We start from the raw sequence: 22,961 nt of genomic DNA, 5'->3' as shown, positions 1-22,961 counted from the left end.
ATAAGGAAAATTATCTCAAATAACAAGATGTTCAGAGATAGGGAGTGTTCTGTCAAAGCTCAAGCTTTGCTTTTCTGATTCTCTTGGCTCTGTCCTCCTTTTTGCTCACTTCATCCTCAGGATGTGAGATGGTCACAACATTCTAGGCATCACATCCAGAAAATGGCAAACTCCAGAAAAAAGAGACATGCCTTTGAGTCCTCATTTTTAAGGAAAGAGACCTTACGAGAAGCCCCCACATCCTCACTGGCTCAAGTTGGACATGTTCATTGACCACGTCAATCACTGGTTTGGATTATCATGTGTCTTAAGAACCAAAACTCACCCCTAGTAAGTGAGAAGAGTCTCAGCTTGTCCTGAAGCACATGGCTGTCAAGAAAAAGATGGAGAACATAAAATCTGGGTTCTGCTGTGAAGGGTGTGAATGTCAGAAAGTAGAATAGACATTAGTGTGTACTAGGATAGCAAAGGCAGAACAGCCTTTTCCTTTTCCTGCTTCTCCATCTCAGCAGATTGAGGACCCAAGCTGGTGCCTAATGACACCCACGATTTACTGTCAACATGACTAACTTCACAATTGTCTCCATTCACATGGCATTTATGTTCTAGAAAACCTGCCCAAGAAGCTAAAGTTACAAATAACTTCATTGTTCACTTCAAGAACTTCCTCAAAGTAACTTATCTAACAACTAGACTACTCAACTTGCACTCATTTCTCAAAAACGAAAATCAATGTACAGACAGGCAGTAGTCACATTCTGAGTCATGGGCAGAGACAAGACTTGAAGCCAGGTCTCTCGACTTCTGTCAAATCTCGCCGAAACAGCATGCTTTGTCTCTAACAAGTATTTTCAGGCCTCAAAGTGATGACAATCAGGTTTTAGAGACAACTTATGAATGCAGTGACTATCTTCTTCAAGGTAGAGAACCCCAGAAATCACTTAACTCATAACTTGAGACCAAAGGATGTATTATGATTTGCTCAGTGCCAGTTAACTGGTATAATAAATGCAAGAGAAGAAATATAACAAGACAGAATGTGATTTAACTGCCAGGGAATGGTGAAAATCCACATTTTAGGTTTTTTGGAAAAAAACAAAACAAAACAAAAGACTGTGGGCCAGAAAGGACTTAAGGGATTTGAGCTGACTCTTAAACCAACAGATGGAACGTGAGACATGTTGACAGACAAGAAGATTTGTTAAAATAGTTTCAGGAATATTAGTTGGGTTGGGTGGGGGAGATGAAGTTAATAGCATTTAACATTCTTAACCAAGTGTATACTTGATTCTGTGGAAGCAGAGACATCTAAACTTTAGAGAGCTTCTGTGGAATGCCCAGGTAGCAGTAAGTTGAATCTTAAATACTTGAGTTGATATATGCTAACCTACTAATAACCTTATTTCTGTAACATGTTTTATTAAAAACACTGAAAACTAAGGATGTTTTTTAAAAATACTTAATTACTTAAGTAATTCTTCAAAGTATATGTACACTCAGTTTAAAATGGATTTAATAGGGGCACCTGAGTGGCTCAGTCGGTTAAGTGTCCGACTTGGGCTCAGGTCATGATCTCACAGTTTGTGAGTTTGAGCCCTGCATCAGGCTCTGCACTGACAGCTCAGAGCCTAGAGCCAGCTTCAGATTCTGTCTGTCTCTCTCTCTCTCTCTCTCTCTCTCTGCCCCTCCCCCGCTTGTGCTCTGTCTCTCAAAAATAAAAATTTTTTAAAATAATAAATAAAATAAATAAAATAAAAGACTTACTTCTATTTAGATTTAAAAGAAATTTCAGATGGGCACCTGGATGGCTCAGGTGGTTGAGCATCTGATTTTGTGCTGACAGCACAGAGCCTGGAGCCTGCTTTGGATTCTGTGTCTCCCTCTGTCTCTGCTCCCCACTCCCTGCCACCCTGCTCGTGCTCTGTCTCTTAAAAATAAATAAATGTTAAAAAAAAAAAAAAAAAGAAAGAAATTTCAGAGAAGCACACCTCTATTTGGTCAATTACTTGTTATATTTTCATTTTTCATGTTTTCATTTTCAGGATACAACCAGTCTGAGTTGTGATAACAACAAAAATAGGCTTAAAAATGTTACACACAGCCAAATGGGTAAAAAGGAGACAGTTGATTTCATTAATGGCCACAATACTGATATTATCATAATCATCTGTAATTAATGAGTCAAAAGAAACAATCATTAAAGGAAAGGATATATTGGGGTGCCTGGGTGGCTCAGTCAGTTAAGTGTCTGACTCTTGATTTTGGTTCAGGTCATGATCCCATGGTTCATGAAATTAAGCCCCTGGGTTGGGCTGTGCACTGATTGCAGCATGCCCACTTGAAATTCCCTCTCTCTCTCTCTCTGCCCCTCCCTGGCTCATGCTCTTTCTCTCAAAATAAACATTTTTGCTAAAAAGGATATATTTTAGGGGCACCTGGGTGGCTCAGTAGTTTAAGGGTCTGAGCTCAGCTCAGGTCATGATCTTGCAGTCCATGAGTTCAAGCCCCACATCGGGCTCTGTGCTGACAGCTCAGAGCCTGTAGCCTGCTTCAGTTCTGTGACTGTCGCTGCCCCTCCCATGCTTGTGCTCTCTCTCTCAAAATAAATAAATAAACATTAAAAAAATATTTTTTAGTAAATAAAATTTAAAAGGATATATTTTAGATCTGTTCAGATAATGACTTTACTACTTATATATTATCAAACTTCAAATTTAAATTTGTTGTTCTAGCTTTAATGGTTTTAGAACAAATGCAGAAGTTGCTAGATATGCAATATATACCCAAATCTGTAAGTGATATATTTAAAATTTTACTTTTAGGGGCGCCTGGGTGGCTCAGTCGGTTGAGCGACCAACCAACTTTGGCTCAGGTCACGATCTCACGGTTTTTGAGTTTGAGCCCCATGTCAGGCTCTGTGCTGACAGCTCAGAGCCTGGAGCCTGCTTCTGATTCTGTGTCTCCCTCTCTCTCTGCCCCTCCCCCACTCATGCTCTGTCTCTCTTTGTCTCTGAAATAAATAAACATTAAAATTTTTAATTTTACTTTTAGAATTATACAATTATTCAGTAGGACCACTCACTTAAATTCCATCTCAAATTAATTATCTTATTAATAAAAGATCCCTATCAAAAGTAATTTGTTTTGGCAATCATACATCAGTAAAACTGGAAAGAAATAATTTATTGAAAGAATTATACCTTAAACTAGTGTTATGCATCATAATATCCTAGGTAATCCTAAAATGAGTTAAAATGTTTATTCAAAAATGTTAATCTCATAATATAATTAAGTCCAGACCTATGCCTTTGATGCACTGGGTTGAATAAGGACACAACTGACTTGACAGAAAATTGCTTTCAAAAGCATCATTTACAAATGAAACTGGACCACTTCTCACACTATACACAAAAATAAACTCAAAATGGATTAAAGATCTAAATGTGAGACCTGAAACCATAAAACTTCTAGAAGAAAACATAGGCAATAATTTCTCTGACTTCAGCCTTAGTAACATTGTCTAGGTATGTCTCCTTAGGCAAGGGAAATACAAGTAAAAATAAACCATTGGGACCACATCAAAAGAAGCTTTTGCACAGCGAAGGAAACTATCCAAAAGATAAAAAGGCAACCTACTGAATGAGAGAAGATAGATTTGTAAACGATCTATTCAGTAAGGGGCTAATATCCAAAATATATGAGAATTTGTACAAGGCAACACCAAAAACACCCAAATAATCCTATTAAAAATGGTCAGAGGACCTGACTACACAATTTCCCAAAGACACACAGATGGCCAACAGACACATGAAAAGAGGCCCAACATCACTAATCCTCAGGGAAATGCAAATCAAAACCACAATGAGGTATCACTTTACACCTGTCAGAATGGCTAACTCAAAAAGACAAGAGGTAACAAATGTTGGCAAGAATGTGGAGAAAAAAAGAACCGTGGTGAATGGAAGCTAATTATATACACAGGAATCTTCATTACAACTTCTGTCATTCTTGCTGACCTAGGCAGTATGTGGTAGACCTGCATTTGTTTTTAAAGGTTTATTTATTTTTGAGAGTGCACCAGCGGGGGAGGGACAGTGAGAGGGAGTGTGGCTGATCTGAAGTGGGCTCTGTGCTAACAGCAGCAAGCCTGATACAGGGCTTGAACTCACGAATCACAAGATTATAACCTGAAGTCAGATGCTCAACAAATTGAGCCCCCCAGGCGTCCCTAGAACTGCCTTTTCTATTGGAGTGATCAGTTTTACACTTCCACGTTAGCACTGAATAATTATTGCCGGGTGGGGGGCAGAGTTCTCCAGGATGCTGATATTGCACCTTAATCTCTCCTAAGATTTATAACTAACTGCTATGTTGAGCCCCCTTAACCCAATAAGGGAAACAAAAGGAGTCTGTTAGAGGTAAATGATCCTGTAGTTTCTATATGCCTCTCGTATGACAGAAAATTGATTATTCAGGTGTCTAGAGTGACAATCTTGAAGAAATGCAAAACCATCTGTTTTCTGAAATATCATGTCTCTACCTATTCAGGCTACTTTCAATTTTCTGTATATACAGTATTTTCTAATTAAGAACTTAAAGTCTATGTCTTGTATACTAGAATACTAGAAAGTGGAACACCTGATTAATGAGTACTATTTTCCTCTATCATCTCAAATAACAAAAAAAATGTGTAGAACTCTAGCCTTTTGATTATACAAATCAAGAACAGAGTGACACAACTATTCATCTGAACATTGTTAAATACAAAGTAATGAAGTACTTCTAAAGATGCAACTAGAAATCACACTTGTCTCCAGCCTTTAGTGAAGTGCTTAGAAAAGTTTATTTTGTGCTTAGTCTATTTTTCTAAAGCATCACAAAATTACTATACATCCAAAACTCTTCAATGGTAGAATATTTAATATTCTAAAGGCAAGGTCTTTGAAGAAAACTGTTGTACATTACGATACTGTATAAGTCTAATGGATTCACACAGCAGAATCTAGACAAAACAGGACATTACAGAAATTGTCTATTAAATAATGGGCAAGTGATTCATTCTGAATTATGGCTTTTCCCCTTCTTGTAGATAATACAGTTCTTACTGCCACCCAACACCCCCCCCCCCTTTTGCTGTAAAGTGAAAGCTCTGTACTCTTTGAGGTGTAAAATTATATTAAATGTCCCATCCTGCTGATGCCCACCTGTGAAACACTACACAATAAAAAGTACAGCAGAATACAGACTTTGTGTTCAAAAACGTAAGAAGGCTATGATTTTTAAACATCAAGCATACACAGACTTTGTAAAATCAATTAAGGATTTTCTGTGTGATGATGAATATACACTGAAAACATACACTATAAGATGCTTTTTCCTGAGTAGAATGGTAACTTTATTTTATATCAAATTAAGCTTCTATGAATTTTCAAAATGTAAAATATCAAGGCTTTTCTACAAGATCAAATAAAAATCAGGAATGTTCACCTTCATGTGCAAAACAAACAGACAAAAACCTCAGAAGTTCAACAGAATGACATAAAATCTGAAATGAGTGGCCAAAATTTTAAATGATCAGTAAATAGCTTTTCAATTTTAAGGAATCCTCAGTAAGCTTCAGTTGAAACAAAAAGGGCTATTTATTAAAGCATGAAAAATGTTTCCAGAAAATTATCCAATTTAGAAAAAGAAAAATGAAACCCATGGTAAGAAAAACATAAACCATACAGTGAACAGAGGGGAACAAAAAAAGGCAACCGACCTTTACATGAATCAAGACACCACCATGGACTTATATAAAAACTTCCTAAATCAGGAGAATATCCTATATTACCATGTGTAGAAAACTAATTAAAGCAAGGTAGTCTTTATTAGTTGCATAATCTAAAAATATGAAGAAATTTTGGACTATATTTGTGAAATGACCAGAGTTGTCACTGAACCACACATTTCTCAAGTCAATGGGCAAAGTTCCCATTTATGGGAAATATGTTCTTTTTTTCACACAGTGAAACTGAGAAAAATTATATCAAATGAGAAATCTTCTCCAAAGTAATCTCCAAAAATACCTCAATAATGCAATACTCGGGAAATGTAATTTTTCAACTCAGAAGATCTGAAACATTATTAAATAAAAATACTCAAACCTTATTGCTTGGCACCAGATTTTTCAAAACCTAAAGAATTGTTTAAACCATCATACTGTTGTTCTTAAATCCTATTTCAAACTTTTTTATGTAGTGCTACTTTTATTTTCTGATGATAGTCTGTCCAATCTAATGACAATCTAGACTGAACCCTGAAATGTACAAGCATGTCACAGTTTACTTCAAACCAGAATGATCCATCTTCTGTTTCTGCCAAAATCATATTATGATATCTATAAAAATCAACTAGGATTGATCTGTGGCCAATGAAGGACCCACAGAACGTTGCCTAATGGTGTTCCGTGGAAAGTCTTTGTTTGTTCCTTCTTTACTTCCTGCTTCCTCTTCTGAAACATCTTCTTCATCAGCCTCTTGTTCCTCCTCCACTTTTTTCAAAGGTTGAGAAGATTCTGGTAATAATTTTTCTTAAAGATAAAGACCAGAGGGGATTAAGAGGTACACACTTCCAGTTATAAAATAAGTTACAAAGATGAAAAGTACAGCATAGGGAATATAGTCAGTAATACTATAATCACATTGTATGCACACAGACAACATTCATGGTGGGCACTACAACAGAAAAAGATAAAGACCCAGAAATGGTTTTTTTCATTGATGTATTAGAGTTCCACTACAGTAAAATCAAGACACGATTCATAGGCCCATAAACTGCTTCGGATTTTATTTATCAATCGTAAGTTTAGATTTCTAAAAGGAAAAAGTTATCTTTAAAAATAAGTGACACCATAAAAATGAAAATTGGTTTGAAAGATCCATGTTATTTACCAAATTCACTGTAATCACCTGCCTGTTTATAAACTGAACCGAAATTAATAAACCAGAATTAATGCTGTGCGTGCATGTGGATGTTGTAAGAAAATACACTACATTAAATAGAACCATATTTATTTGCTCTTAAATCTTCTAGTTAGTAAGTGCAATGAAACAAACTTCAACACTACCCGTTTCAGTTTCTAGGTGAGCAGCAATCAGACATTTACAACGTTATATTCCTATCCATTGTGTTTTTCTTCTCCAAGGAGTTTCACAAGTGTGCTTCCTCTTCCTCACATACATAATTTTGTTAAGGCATAATTACAAACAATAAAATGTATAAAGCTTAAGCGCACAGCTCAATGAATTTTTAACTATGTACGTGTACATACACACACCTTTTCCATTTTTACAGGACCTGTTGCTAGTTAACCTAAACTTCGAACACACCACGTTACTGAGATACAGAACACAGAACTGGGCCAAGAGGCTTTAGTCTATTCCGCGATCCTAGACTGCCTTAATCTTAGGCAATCCTGAGCAGAGTAGGGAGGCCAGGGAGCATAAGGCAGAAAAAAACACGAGAAGAAATGACCACATGGTGGGCACTCTGTGGTTTGGTCTGACATTGCTCTTTCAGCTGGGTTAATGGCCTCTTCCCAGTACCACACCCCATGTAGCTGTGGTAGGCACTATAGCCTACAACAATGGTTCCCCACGGGGGGTGGTCTTGCTCCCCGGACCCCACCACTGCCAAGGAACACTAAGCACCGTCTGGAGATATTTCTGGTTGTCACCACTAAGAGGAGCGGTGCTGCTGCCAACGTGTGGGATGATGCTGAACACCCAACAATATACAAATGACAGTCTGTCACAATTAAGAATTATCCTTCTCAAAAGGTAAAAAGTGTCCATGTTGAGAAACCCTGGTTTACACGGACTGTTCCAAAAAGTGAGCTCTTTACACAAGTAGAGTGCACCAAAATTTTTCCAAAAGATAGCTGGGTGTAGGGAAAAAGCATACTTCCTACTCTGGATTGTGAGCCACTGCTTTCTTACTCATTTTATGCTAAGGACTGGAAAGAGCAAAAATGAAGCAGGCAAAGACATGGAAAACAAAGCGGTTCAGAAACACAACATCTTTAACATTTGAGCCCAAGGATCCAGCCAACTCTGCCCTCAGACTTCTTTGCTACATGAAGCAGTAAATCCCTATTTTGCTTAAAGCTAGACTGAGTTGGGTCTCTCCCTGGCAACTCAACATCAAAGCTAAACACAGACATTGAAAAACAACTCAAATCACGTGGCCTGCTATATATAGAAGGGGTGGTATCATATTAAAGTCCAGGTTAAAATCTATCAGTCGTGCCACAGATTACTTGAAACTAATTTGCTGTTAGATTTAAGGTTTTTCAATGATGTAAGTATTAAATGTACACCCACCAACTTTTAAATTGTCTTTTAAGTAATCTGTGTTCACATTTCTTTCCCTACAGGTCAGTGGCTATTGCTGGATAGAATGAATTCTTCCCCTGTACGTGTCCTTTTCAGTATTGATGCAACCATCTAAGAAATGAAAAGATAACCTGTCAGCTATCCAATGAACAAGGTAGACTGTAAATGCAATCTTGACTGATTTCACTTCAGGAGTTCTGACCTCGATAATTCCTAAAGTCACAAAAGGTGGCACGATGAAAATGTCATGCCCGCAGTCTACTTTAGGCTCTACTCTCTACTCTGTCACTTCTTTGTGACCCTAGAAAAATAGTTCACCTCTCTGAGCCTTACTTTCCCCAACCACAAAATGAAGAGTATCACTCATACAATCTAGAGAGCTGCTGAAAAGTGAATGGGAGGGCACAAAGTGAGAGTTCTTTATAAACAGCAAACAGGAGGGCTTCCCTAACAGTGTAATTTTCAAGATTAAACCAAATGCTGAGAGCAATTATATTAAGACAGATAGCAGTGAATACTTCTAATTATATCAACTCATCTTGTAGTACAGTGTTAATGCAAATCCTCAATCAGCTACAGGAATTGCTTTCCCGAATATCCAACCAGAAAAACTTAGACTTGGCTACGATTCAAAGAAAAATCTTCAAATGTGGCCACTATAATAATGAACGACTACCAGAGTAGAACATATTCAACTCTTTCTGACTCCAGTATACTCAAATGGATCCATGAATATCATGAAATTTTCAAATAAAATGACACCAGATCAGGGTTATTAAGTATCTGCAAGTTATACGCAATGTTAAAAATCTCCACATTACAAAAGCCAAGAAAACAACTATGTTCTAAAATCCAGGCTGGAATTCTTACATGAAATCTATATCCTCCTTCCGTTTCTGACGTAAACTATTATTCCACATTTAGAAACCTAAGCTAAACAAGCAACTTGCTATATGTGTGACTGTGTTCACAGAAATGAACAGAATTATGGTGAATAAAAAATAAACGTTAAAAACATACTTACTGGAAGGGTATGGCTGTGGTCTACGCCTTTTTGAAGGAAAAAGGCAATCTGCCACAAATATCATACACTGCGAAAATAAACACAAGTAATCTGAATGTATATGATAGAGCTTAGTGTACCTACATTCAATCATCAGATAAAATATTTTTCTTCCATGTACTCTGAAAATGAAGTACTTACAAGTCCCAACAAGAGTCCTGAAAGCAGAGTTGCTAAAGCAAAAACTGTGTATGATCCCCAAACTGGTAATCCAAGGTCTTCAATAAAATAGTTATGGCAAGTCTAAAATCAAAAGGAAAGAATAAACTTAAAAACCCTGGTTGTTTAAAAAACTCAGGTAGTGTCAAAAATGTTTCAAGTAGAAATAAAACTCTAGCCCATACCCTGATCCACATGGATAGCTGAAAGAGTGCTGACATACTACTCATCCTGAAAGAAAAAAGGATTAAAAAACTGAATAGGACACATACCTTTGAAAGACAATGTGTGCATATCTAGATCTTCTATTTTTCAGGCTATAATTTCCCTAACGTAACAGATTTTATTGCTGGTGTTAATCAAGACTAGCGGCACATCACTGATTTCAAGCTTGTATTAGGAATTCCTGTTAATAAAAATGAACAGTTCTTGAACTGCTGTCACTATGTGATGTCCTCATAAATAAAACACTTGGTAACTTTTTCCCTTTCCCTACTGCTTTGACTTTAGCCTTTCACCTTTCATCTGATGATGTCTCCAATATACTCTGCATAACGGGTTACAAGTTCTAAGGAACCAGTTGCCTAAAGTCAAGTGTACTGTAAGCAAATGACAACTCTTATTAACCCTTAAAATCCCTCCAAAGAATGAGGAGAGAAGGGAGCCTGAAGGAAGAACTGGGAATACTTGTTGAACTGATCCTTCCCACCTAAGAATTATTCCCCTTTTGTATTAAAATTAAATAATTTTAATTTGTATTAGTTTGATATCATTTAAGGATATACAAAGAAATTTCATATGAAATAAATGCTAAGACATCATATAAACATAAATAATTATTATTTTCACATAAACCCAAGTAGTTTAGACAGTTAGAAAAAAGGCAAAACTAAGAAGGGTTTGCTTCCTCTCTAGCACAAGGATTGCCACCAACATATAGATCAATTCACACCTAAGCCAAAGTTCCCGCATGCAGGATGACCTACTCCGACTGCCCACACCGGGTGGGTGAGCCTGCCGACACTACAAGTGTCTCTCACTTGGTCCACCAATAAAAAAGGCATGCACTGCTGAATCCCTGAGGATTCAACAAAGACGTACAAGGAATACCTTCTTCCACTAGAGAGGGTAAGATTCGTCTAGGAGATTTCAAATTAACAAAAATCAGAAGCAATTTCAGTTTGACACAAAAATGTGGTTCAATCATGTTGCTTCTGTCACTTAAATTGCAAATGGGCATAGGAACAGGGAACTGAAACATAAAGCAATGTGTAGCCTCACTATAATCAGCACTAATTAGATTCTATCAGGAATACTAGGGCATGGTGGTTCAGTAAGGGGAATTCTGACAGCTACAGGACCATTCAATTTAGAGATTTTCACAGGAAAAGAGGTGAAAAGGAAAGGAGCTAAAGACAAAATTCGATTTCAAAATATCACTTAGGGCTGATCTTTCCTCCACTCCCAGAATCCAGAGCATTTTTATACCTTACACCGTTGGTGTAACAACTCCCCAACCTCTACGGGCAAATGTGGTGAGGGGACAGGAAGAGATAACTTAGCCAAACCAGGATGAGTCCATGGAGACCTCAGCAAAACTCAATTATTTCCAGATGGCTCTCATATGACCTGAGAGGCCTTATACCCCAAAGGCTACCTGAAAATACTCTTGCTATTTCCAATCCTTACTGCTCCATGCATCCAGCTATAGATTAAGCCCAGTGGTTACCCATACCATTAAGTTCATTGTTCATTCATCCTATTCAACCAAAAAATTATCAGATGGGCAGAATAATGCAATCACATTAAGAACTAAAATATAACGGTATAAAATATAACGGTAACAAGAGTAGGCACACGTTTGAGGCTTATTCAAATATTAAGCTGAAATGATAGCTTTACCAATTACACTGCTCAGGGAGATCGATTCGTTTTTGAGTATACAAATGACCATTATCTGGAGAGCTAAAATATTCCTGAAAAGGCTTTCAACTTAATTTTAGCATATGCCTCCTTCTAGCTTACCAAAGATCAAAGTACCTGACTTAGAAGAAAAAGTCAAACTACAAATATCGCAGTAAGTATGAATGTACCTTAAGAGTCCAAGAACTAAAACTGGGTATGAATGCTTTATTTCCACAAAATATAATTATCTGGTCCAATTAATTCTGAAATAGATAAAAGAAAATCCCTCATACTTACAGAACAGAACCTGGACCAAACCACGATGAAACAGGTTCAATACTCTTCCACTCTTTCTCACTTACAAAGTTTATGAAGTCCTTCTTAGTCCTTGGGCCCTGATAGCGCCTGAATTCACCATCTTTACAACTAAAGGGGATCAGAATTAAATATTAAACAACACCAAATAAATAAACTTAGCATTGTTTTGCTTTTTCTTTAACCTCATTTTATAATCAATCCTTATATTCAAAATCATTAGTAATGCACAAGTAACAAATTGCACAAGTAACAACACTAATTACCAACTCATAACATCTTGGTTCCAAATTTATTTAAGCAGTGGCATTATAAGAAATCATAAGCCTTACAATTATTATTACTTTTCCAAATTATAAAATTATGAAACCATAGTTCTATGTAAATTATACCTCAATAAAGGTGCAATGCACATCTTAAAAGGATGGCTACATGAAAAGTTGTTGGACAGTATCTGGCACTTACTAATTATTACCTATTTTAAGCTACAGGTTAAAAATTGAAGGCATTTTTCTGGTATTGTCAGCCATAATCACATCATCTTAACCATGCTACTTTAAATTGCTGGAGGTATCTGGTAGTGTTTCCTTTCCTATTTCAGTGATTCTATTTTACAGTATGCTTTGCATTCTTCCTGACATCTGCCTCCTCCTTCCCCTTCCCAATGTAGGGAGTTCTCATAGGCTCAAAAATGCTCTCCCTGCTCCCACAACTTCACTATTTCCAAACTACCCTAAATAATACTGCCAGTCTAGGGGCATCTGGGTGGTTCAGTCATTTAAGCGTCCAACTTCAGCTTAGGCCATGATCTCACGGGCCCAGGGTTCAAGCCCCGTGTCAGGCTCTGTGCTGACAGCTCAGAGCCTGAAGCCTGGTTCAGATTCTGTGTCTCCCTCTCTCTCTGCCCCTCCTGCACCTGTGCTATCTCTAGCTCTCAAAAATAAATAAATGTTAAAAAAAAAATGATAATACTGCCAGTCTAATCCTACATAATACTTTATCACTTAAGTACAAAAATTTTCAAGAGCTCCCTACCACCTACAGTAGGGTTAAAGAATCCTTTAGCCTTCCAGTGCCAAAGACTACAAGGAAGCTTCCACTCAAAAACACAAAGTTTTTGTAAAGGCAATGGCATTTGAGCTGTTTTTGAAAAATATGTAGGATTTCAAAAGGCAAAAATTAGGGGAATGGGCATGATAAACAATGTGACTTAAAAAAAGGACAGGAGGGGTGCATGGGTGGCTCAGTCAGTCATCTGACTTTGGCTCAGGTCGTGATCTCACAGTTTGTGGGTTCGAGCCCCGGAACCCCGTGTTGAGCTCTCTGCTGACAGCTCAGACCCTGGAGCCTGCTGCCTGCTTCAGATTCTGTGTCTCACTCACTCTCTGCCCCTCCCCCCACTCACACTCTGTCTCTCTCTCTCTCTCAAAAGTAAATAAAACATTAAAATAAAATTATAAAAGGACAGGAAATTCTGGAAGTTCAGGGGATGTTAAGAAGGGAGAAGGAAAATGGGAGACACTGATTAGAACCAGTAAAGGGGGAAGTGGAGAAAAGGACACGGAGTAAAAAGGAACAGTAGCACTTCCAGAGAGGAAGAATATACATATGAATAGATACAAAAGGAGCAGGGGTGAATACAAAGGCACAGAGAAACAGATACACACATGAAAAAAAAGATGCCAAAGAAAAGTGAGCTAGAGACACAAAAAACTGCCAACTTGCTTTCAGAAATTTAAATGAGGAAAGTACCTCCTGCCACACAAGCCACCAGCTGAATGAACTTTATGTCTAAAACATTATGCATATCTTCATCTAAAAATACTTTCTTGCTAAAAAATGCTAAACATCATCTGAGCTTTCAGCAAGCTATAATCACTTATTACAGACCACCAGAAGACATAATAATGAAAAAGTCTGAAATATTTCAAGAATTACCAAAATGGGACACAGAGACACAAAGTGAGCAAATGCTACTGGAAAAATGGTGCAGACAGACCCACTTGATCCAACGTTGCTACAAACCTTCAATTTGTGAAAATCCAACATCTGTGAAGCACAGTAAAACAAGGTACGCCTGTACAGATTTGAGATTTCCTATCCCCAGTTTAGAAAATAAATTCAAACTAAAAGACCTGACACAGAAAACTACATAATCTTGTTCATTCGGACTTAACACTCATCCATTTCACAGATTACCGTCTGAAGACTGAGCTACAGCCCTTTCCTAGCTAATTTTTGAACACACCGTGTTCCTATTTATGACTGTTGGTGAGAGTATCCAAAAGATGGAATGCTTACTTCTACACTCTTTTGAAAATTCTACCTGAGGTTGCGTTTATATTCCCATGTTCTCCAGGAACCACCCTGCCCAGTGATTTTTTTTTCCTTACCAAACTTTCTACAGGACTTAACACAAACCTGGGCTCATAATCTTTACTATGCTACATGGTATCACACCATGTCATGTGAACCTCTGAGTTCAGAAGGTTACAAAATAGCTACAAACCTCTGTGACCAGAAGTATTTCATACGTCATCCATCTAACGCACCTACAATAGCATGAAGGACAAACTGAGCCTTACTGAATATAATGCTTTTTAAACATGATTCAGGCCAGAGGTCTTTTATTCTGATTATACTATGCTGCATCCTTCTCCGTAACGATAGAATCTTCAAATACTTACTGATAAATAGTAGGAAGAGCAGTTATAATAAATCGTCCACTCAGTCCTAAAAATGATAAGGAAACATTAGAAACAAATACAAGAAACAACAGGTTTTATATGAGCCAACAATCACTTACTACTTAAAAGTTGATTCTGAATTATTTAAATACTAATAGGGAATGAATATGAAATTATACCTAAAAACAGTTGAGCTTTGTAACAATGAAAAAAATCTCAATTATGTACTTGAAGCAACTTTAAAATCAACACTACTGCACATTATCTCAATTAAAAGTATGTAAGGCTTGAATACTGAAGATGTCTGTGAATATATATATTAACATTTGATCAACTATACCACTATGTGATAAGACTACCAGCAATGAGTCACAGGGTGGCACAATATAACAGTAGTCTTAGAAAGATCTAAAATCAAATGAAATACCACTTGCCATTCAAAAAAACAAAGAGTTTAAGATATTAAAAACGAAAAATATTTTCAATCTTTCCTAAGATGAGCAGTAACAATAACATTATTAACCATGTGTTAAGCTCTAATATAACTGAGAGTTCATCTCTCTATGCCTCAGTTTTCTCATATTACCTAACTCACAAGGTTGTATAAGGATTATGTAACAAATGCAAAACACTTGGAGCAATACTTGTACTAAGTGCTCAATAAATATTAGCTCTTATTACCATCTGGGGTGGGAACAGAATCAACAACCCAGGTTTACTGTGACCAAGATCAGGTAAGATGACGTTGGTCTAAGAAAGGAGCATCCTTAAGCAGGGCCTGCCACTTGTTCAGGGGGCCAAGTTGGGAGTGTATTTGACCCCACAGACATGAGAGCTTTGTATTAAGAGCGTGCCCTCAAACCACAGGTTATTAAATTTGAAACCCAATTAAGCGATTGGGTTCACTTGTCAGAGAATGTACCCTTGGCTCTACAAAAAACCTCAACCACATGCTCTTTATTCTGAAGCTTGGTATATGGATGCAAATGATGGCTTGGACAATGTCCACTTAAACCACAGTATTCTAGGACTTCTCAAAGGCATCTTACATGCTAGTCTGGGGTCTGGGATACAAAGGAAAAAAAGATCAAAGGCAGTTACATGGGCCAGAACAGGGAGAGGGCACGGCCCCCAACGTCCCTTACAGCAACACCTAAAAGGAATGAGCTGCATACACAACCACAGAATTTGCTTTTTGTAGCCACTGCACAAGGATCCCTCACCAGGGAGGTGGGTGAGTCAGCGTAAGTACTGCAGACAGTTATGCAGTTATGTTTTTTTTTTTTTAATGTTTACTTATTTTTTGAGAGAGAGAGAAACAGAGAGAGACAGACTGCGAGCAGGGGAGGGGCAGAGACAGTGGGAGAGACAGAATCTGAAGCAGGCTCCAGGCTCCCACAGAGGCTGACGTGGGGCTCGAATCTACAAACTGAACCTTGAGATCATGACCTGAGCTGGAGTTGGACGCTCTACGGACTGAGCCACCCAGGCGCCCCCAGACAGTTATGTTTTCAAAACCTAATGAAAGGCAGTTAAGACCAAGTGATATGGCAAACAGGATGAACATATCAACCCAATTTGCAGACTAACCACAGACTTACAGTACCTGGCTGCTCTGTGACATCTACTTTTGCAACATTAACCTCAAGATCTTCTCCCCATTCAGCAAAACTTTCCCATTCTGGTTGAAGATTCTGACAAGCAGGACACCATGGAGCATAACTATAAAATACAGTTTAAAAAAAAAAGTTAAGCATTCTAATATGACCATATAGATATAACAATTCTAAATGTGTAATTTGTGAAGACTGTTTTATACTAAAAACAAGATAGCAAAGTGATTAATTCTGTGAAGATGAAAGAGTTTTAACTGTGGAGCTAACATTCTGAAAATCAAAACTGTAACTGATGATGCTCATTACGTAAAATTCTGAGAATAAGTTCTTCAGACACAAAAATAAGTTCATAAGTTTACATGCCGAAGAGTCTTTGTTTTTTAATCAGTTTATATATTTTGAGTCAGAGAGCACGCACCCATTTGAGCAGGGAAGAGGCAGAGAGAGAGAGAGGGAGAGCCCCACGCTCAGCTTGGAGCCGGAAACTGGGCTTGATTTCACGTCTGTGAGATCATGAACTGAGCAGAAATCAAGAATCAGATGCTCAACCGAAGATCAACAGACTGAGCCACCCAGGAGCCCCCCAAAACAGCTCTTTGAAAACCTTTGAATCTATGAATACATGGCCACCAGAAAACTCAAAACCGAATTTGGAGTTCACCCGTTTGAATAATTTGCACTACAGGAGTCACAAAGGCAAAGGGCTAGTAAGGAGAAAAATAGGAAGTGCCCAGGGCTCCTTATGAGGGGAACCTCCACTCAGCATGATTGCCACAAGGGGATTTCTGGCTAGGTAGCAGGCTCTATCTTATTTAAAAGAAGCTGAAAATCTGCATATTTATGTAAAAATGTTACCTCAAAACTTAACCCGGACACAAACACTGGACAGACCATACAAAATTCCTTTGGCCAGTCCTTGGTTAGCCAGTTTCTAAAACCTCAGGTTTACAAATCTATGGCCAAGCTTATTAGCATTTTAATTACTCCTCTGGTATTCAGCATCTTTCAAGGCCCTGATTTTTCTCCAGGATTTTATTCTTCACTTTGTTGTATTAGCTTTCAATTTGACTCAGTTTTTTTTTTTTAATGGAAGAATAAAGCCTGTACTTGCTGAACACAAGAGTTCAGTTTCTGCATTTCATTATATTTTAACTTATGTTATGAAAATAAAACTCCTAAAAGTAACACACTGGGAAACAAGACTAGTACCATACATGAAAGCAAAAGTCCTTAACAACAGATTGTATTTCAATAAAAATATCTCTGCAACAAAACTGATCAGGATGGGTTTAATGCAGATAACAGACTTGTAATAAGAGCAGACTATCATTCATTAGTAATACTCGATCCCCCTTACAAGTTCCTTTTGTGCTTTTTAAAGTCTTAACGTGTAAATCAGTAAGCTAAGGGGGAAAAAAATAAGAAAAAGTCTACACTATAGTCTAATTTCACAGAGAAGTTCTAATTCAAATCCCCAAATACTTAACTTTTGACCACTGTATTTACATAGATTGGTCAAATCAGTTAAAAAAAAAAAAAAAAAAACCTCAAGGGGTGCTTGAGTGGCTCAGTCTGTTGTCTGACTTTGGCTCAGGTCATGATCTCACAGTTTGTGGGTTCGAGCCCCGTGTCAGGCTCTGTGCTGTCAGCATGGAGCCTGGAGCCTGCTTCAGATTCTGTGTCTCCCTCTCTCTCTGCCCCTCCCCAGCTCGTGCTCTCTCTCTCCCTCTCTCAAAAATAAGCATTTAAAAAAAATTTTTTTTTAAACCCTCAAGTATTACTTGACTATATTTTATATATAAATTCATAATCACTATTGTTTAATTACTATTTATGAAACCGTAAATGGGCACAAGCCAACTTATTCATGACAATAAAAATCAAATGTTGTCTCTGGTTATATTTCCTCTTGGCTGCAGCTTCAATGTTGCCTAAAAATTCATTTCACTAAGTTACAGATTAAATGTATAGTGCATAAACAATTTCCCCTATCTTTTACTCCATATAACTGTTCTATGCCTTTTTTGATTTTATGACTCAAGAGTTATCGATTTGGTCTTCTGCACTCTCCCTTGGGGACGTCCACCTTCATCCATTAACTGGCAACCCAAGCATACAGGAAAACAGGGTTAAAGAAGGGGACCGTTAAAGAAGGGGACCTGTTAAAGAAGGGGACCGTTCTAACAATTACTGCATACCTACGCTTAGGCTCTGGAAAGGAAAGCCAGTATAGCAATACCAGGACAGATTAATTAAAACCCTTAGGTATTTCTCTCACCTGTAAAATAATGCCGATCTTAAAGGATTTGTAGAAAATTAAATAGTATAATGTATATAAAGTGTTTAGCAGTGTCTGGTAACAGTTAACACTCAAAAGTGGTGTTTTTTACTAATATCACTAATACCACTAACACCACTATGATCAATAGCACTACCACCATCACCAATTTAGCAACTAAAGCAAAAGCTGACAATTTATTTTCTACAGATGCAAAGGGGACCTTAGTAGAACAGAATCACCACAGACACGTGGTTTCCTCTAAACAGTAAATGATGACCTGATGGTCCTAAGAGTTTATAATCACTCTCATACATTAACTTTATTTTTTATTGCAATAACACTTAGATCTGAGAGTAAGAATCCAGGACATTGAGCAATAAGTACTTTGCAGAAACACGAATCCAAAAGAAAAATGAGACGTGCAGAGAGAAAAAAACAAAAACAAGATAAAGCAAAAAAAAAAAAAATTAATAATTCAAGTTGAATTTACTCAGCATTTAAAATTAAGATATACTTAATCCATAAAATAAAATGTGAAAAGTCTCAAATTCCAACACTACGAATGGACTTTTAAAGGATAAAAGACAAAAGGAGAGGAGAAGTTCTGCTCAATCTCCTCTTTTGTAAAGTTTGGTGAAGAGTAAGTCTAGAAGTTTGCGAAGGATGATTCTAAAATAAATAACTGTATAGGAATTAGTCAAACCAACCACTTCCACCCCCAAAGTCATGAAAAGTAGAAAAAATGCGAAGTTGAACTCTTCTCTCTTAGGCGCACCACAGTACTAGAAACGAAACCATTTAGAAGAAACTTAATATTCCCTGGTTAGAAACGAGGGGGTGGGACCAAGCCAGCGGCCGATCCGAAGAGGACTTAAGGGATCTGGAGGAGTCTGAGGCGCTGGGTCGTCGGCTCCGAGTGGCAGTTCTGGGTAAGCTGGGACCCGCCTGAGCTGAATGGAAGTGAAGCGGGTGTCCAGATTCAGATCCAGCAGCCGGGACCTCCCGGCCCACCGAGGGGACCCGAGACGACCGCCCCACACTCACAATTCTATCATCCACTCTCCTTCCAGCAACTCTTTCCAGTTCTCGTCTGTGATGATGCGCACGTCGCTCCGCCGCCCGTGGGTCCAGGGAGCCCCGCAAGCCAACAGCAGCAACACTGCCACAGGAACCACGGGACTCCTGGAGGCCGTCATTTCTGCAGCTCGCCCACCCCACAGCAAGCGCAGCGCCCCCCACCTTTGCGCAGCCGCTCCTCACTTCCGCCCTCAGAGAGCTAATCTGCTCATGCGCATGACCGCGCAGTTGCGCGCGCGCGCGCGCGCGTTCCTGGGAAACTCTCAATGCGCAGGACGATGCCCGGTCCTACTGGTTTGTAGAGAGAGAGGGAAAAGCGCCAATCCCTAGTGCGCATGACAGAAAAGCGGTTTCTTCCCTACGCCTGGCGAGCCCTAGAATTGTTCGGAAGGAAAAGAGCAAGCAGGGGGCGTGGTGTAGGGAGTGGGGCGGGGCTACGGAGCGGCCTGGCTTAAATATTGTTTCACCTTTTGGCGCCAAATGATTGGTATTCATACTTACTCAAGCCAGTTGGTAAGTTTACACTAAAGAAGTGTCCAATTAAGCGCCCTTTAGAGTTTTCATTTGTTTCTTTTGGAAATGTTTGTAGTAAAGCTAATGGATGTTTATGTAAGTCAGAATTTTGATTTTCTTCTAGGGGATTACAGGCTGGAAAGGTGCACAGGGGAATCTTCTGGGATACTTTCACATTCCTTATCTTTGAACAGTTGGTTACAAGGGCGTACACATAAAAAACCATCAAGCTGTACCCGTTGAGATTAGTGCAGTTTATGCACTTTAGAATGTATGTTATACCTCAATTTGTTTTTAAATGCAGTAGTTACAGAGATGCCAAATCTGATATTCAACATGGGAACAAAACACATAGGCTTGTAACAAATATTTGAGATTTTTTCCCCCAGGCATTTGTAAATGCAAATACAAATCAAAATGTGCACTGTCTTTAGAAAGTATTAGTCAAATGATAATAGTTGCAATTACATCTCACCTCAATTTCTCTCCTAAACTCACTCTAGTTGGCTGACTCCCTCACCCTGACACTGAAGGCTTTTTCTAGGACACTAGTGATCTGCATGTTAACAAAGCCAATTGTTTCTGCTCAGTATTCATCTCACTTCACTGACAGCGGTATTCTACAGTCACCACGCCCTCCTTGAAGCTGCTTTACTATCTTGCCTTCAGTTGAGCCTCACCTGATTGCTTTTTCTCCTTCCTCACTAGCTGCTTCTTCTGAAACTTCTTGGTTGGTCCTCTCTGTGATTTCTAGGCATTGGTTTGCCCTAGAAATCCTAGTAGGATGCTGTACTGGCCCCTTTTTCTCTTTGTATCTGCACACGCCTCCAGATAAACCTCAATCTGGACATAAAAGAACTCAGTCTTACCTGTCATTCCCACTCTGGGAACTTTGGACATATGTATTCAACTCTTTGCAGGACATCTCTTGGATATAGAATAGGCAGCCTCAAACATTATGTGGCCAAAAAATAAAATTCTTGATTCTCCCTCTCTTAGTCTTCCATCTCAGTAAAAAGCCCCATCAGGTTGCTCAAGACAAAAATTTCCATTCTAATTCTTTATTGTTTCTCTCTTCACCCCTTCCTCATGTACTCCATCAACAAGTCCCATAAACTCAACCTCCAAAACATATCCTGCATTTGATCACTAATTTCCATCTGCATAGCAACACCCTAGTCCAAGGTTCTATCATCTCTTGCCTCTACTAAGATAATAGATTCCCAACTGATCTCCCTGTGTCCTCTCTTTGCTTCCTTAAATAAGATCAAGCTGTTTCTCTTGAAAACCCTCCAAGTGCTTCCCACTTTACTTAAATTCAAACTTCTTAAACTCATTACTAGCACTTAAAAAGTCCTACTTGATCTTCTACCTACCTAACTGCTCCCTCACTTAGTATTTGCTCTCTTCCTCCTTAGCCTGCTACCCTCCAGTGGTTCCCTGAATGTGTCACATGCATTCTCACACTAGAGAATTGGCATTGTCTGTTCCCTTTACTTACTACTTATCCACCAGTCTTCATATGACTCCATTTTGTCATTGATCTCAGCTTGAATGTTACCTCTTAAAAGTCATATTAGAGCCATCATATTAGTCCACTCTAAATATTAGTCCACTCTAAATATTAAACTGATGTCCTTGTTTATTAACTGATATCTTTCCTCACTCAGTAAGTATGTAAGTTTCACAACAGTGGAAAACTTCTCTATTTTGTTCACTACTATAATCCCTAAGGTATAGTGCCTAGCCACTATTAGAAACTAATATATAATAAATGCTCAATAAATATTCGTTGAATGAATGAATGAGGAAAATGATAATTATAGATATGCCATGCTTTTATTATAATGTATGGGCTGTACATAAAAAGAATATGGGCACCTGGGTGGCTCAGTCAGTTAAGCCTCTGACTTCATGTCAGGTCATGATCTTGCATTTCGTGAGTTCAAGCCCCACGTCAGGCTCTGTGCCGACAGCTCAGAGCCCAGAGCCTGCTTCAAGTTCTGTCTCCCACTCTCTCTGCCCCTCCCCTGCTCACACTCTCTCTGTCTCTCAAAAATGAATACACATTAAAAAAAATTTTTTTAAAGAATATAAACATATTCTTATGTAATATGGAAATAATAGCTGCATTTATTTTTTTATTTTTTTAATACTGCCTTTTATACTCACAGGGTTGATAAAAAGATAAAATGAGCTTATATTCATAAATAATTCTTTTTAACAGTACATCATTCATGATAATTTATTAAAATTTCATTTTAAGTGCATTTTTATACTACAAAAAAATGCAGTCTTATGACTTATATGTGCAAGTATCGAAGGCTATAAAGTGAATAGAGATACCCTCTAAAATCTTTTTCCATCTTCGGTGACAATTTGCACCCCATAGGCAATGGCTAATAACATTTTCTTTTGTATGCTTTCAGAATTTTTCTATGTACATAAACTGTTCTTAAAAAAAATACACAAATGAGCTCATACCTCAATTACTACTCAGTTTTCTTCACTTAACAATACATACATATCAACTTAAAAGAATTCTAATCTCTGAAATATTTGTCTAAAAGTATAAGTATCAGGAAATATGTGAAAATATCTATATAATATAGTATTGATAACTTAATATATTAATAATTAACCATCAGTTTAAACTTCATGTAATGTTATTATAAATTAAATAATATCAGATAGTATTCTTTATATAATATTGAATAAGTTATTGATATTATTAATATCATTTTTCTCATAGTGTGAATGCTACGCTATCCTCTCAGTTAAAGCTTGTATGCAGAATAGGCCATATACACTCTTGACCACTGAGTTCTGTGTGGCACATCCTACTTTTCTGTATCAACCAAAATACATTTTACTCTGTATCATGAGTGTGTTCTGAGATTAGTGCCACCCCACGAAAGATGGAAAGGTAGCTTAGTGTAGTGATTAAGTGAATGGAGTCAAGCCAGGCTG

The 22,961-nt window shown here is 37.9% G+C and overlaps 1 protein-coding gene and 1 non-coding gene across 2 annotated transcripts; both read right to left on the bottom strand.

Annotated features, from left to right (window-relative positions):
* Window positions 1-5,620: 5,620 nt before the first annotated feature.
* On the bottom strand, window positions 5,621-19,691 carry TMX1 (thioredoxin related transmembrane protein 1). The gene is made up of 8 exons (XM_015080119.3): window positions 19,446-19,691; window positions 16,111-16,226; window positions 14,505-14,550; window positions 11,800-11,928; window positions 9,783-9,828; window positions 9,580-9,681; window positions 9,400-9,466; window positions 5,621-6,571 (listed from the first exon to the last, which is right to left on the bottom strand). Exons 1-8 carry the CDS (start codon window positions 19,595-19,597, stop codon window positions 6,393-6,395), a joined length of 837 nt encoding a protein of 278 aa, XP_014935605.1. The 5' UTR covers window positions 19,598-19,691; the 3' UTR covers window positions 5,621-6,392.
* LOC113601617 (small nucleolar RNA SNORA70) lies at window positions 15,628-15,761 on the bottom strand. Its single transcript, XR_003422909.1, has one exon. It is a non-coding gene; the product is annotated as a small nucleolar RNA SNORA70 (small nucleolar RNA).
* Window positions 19,692-22,961: the final 3,270 nt, after the last annotated feature.

The sequence above is a fragment of the Acinonyx jubatus genome, chromosome B3 (genome assembly GCF_027475565.1).
Source record: "Acinonyx jubatus isolate Ajub_Pintada_27869175 chromosome B3, VMU_Ajub_asm_v1.0, whole genome shotgun sequence".
Lineage (NCBI taxonomy): Eukaryota > Metazoa > Chordata > Mammalia > Carnivora > Felidae > Acinonyx > Acinonyx jubatus.
The sequence above is the reverse complement of the archived record's forward strand: the minus strand, read 5'-3'. Positions and strand labels throughout refer to the sequence as shown.

What these genes read in the sequence shown, in the direction of transcription:
- TMX1 (XM_015080119.3), bottom strand. Translation starts at nt 19,597, where the DNA reads ATGACGGCCTCCAGGAGTCCCGTGGTTCCTGTGGCAGTGTTGCTGCTG. An exon ending in AGATGTCACAGAGCAGCCAG is followed by an intron (nt 14,551 to 16,110) that starts GTACTGTAAGTC and finishes TATCATTTTTAG; the next exon opens with GACTGAGTGGACGATTTATT. An exon ending in ACCACAGCCATACCCTTCCA is followed by an intron (nt 6,572 to 9,399) that starts GTAAGTATGTTT and finishes TTTATCTTTAAG; the next exon opens with AAAAATTATTACCAGAATCT.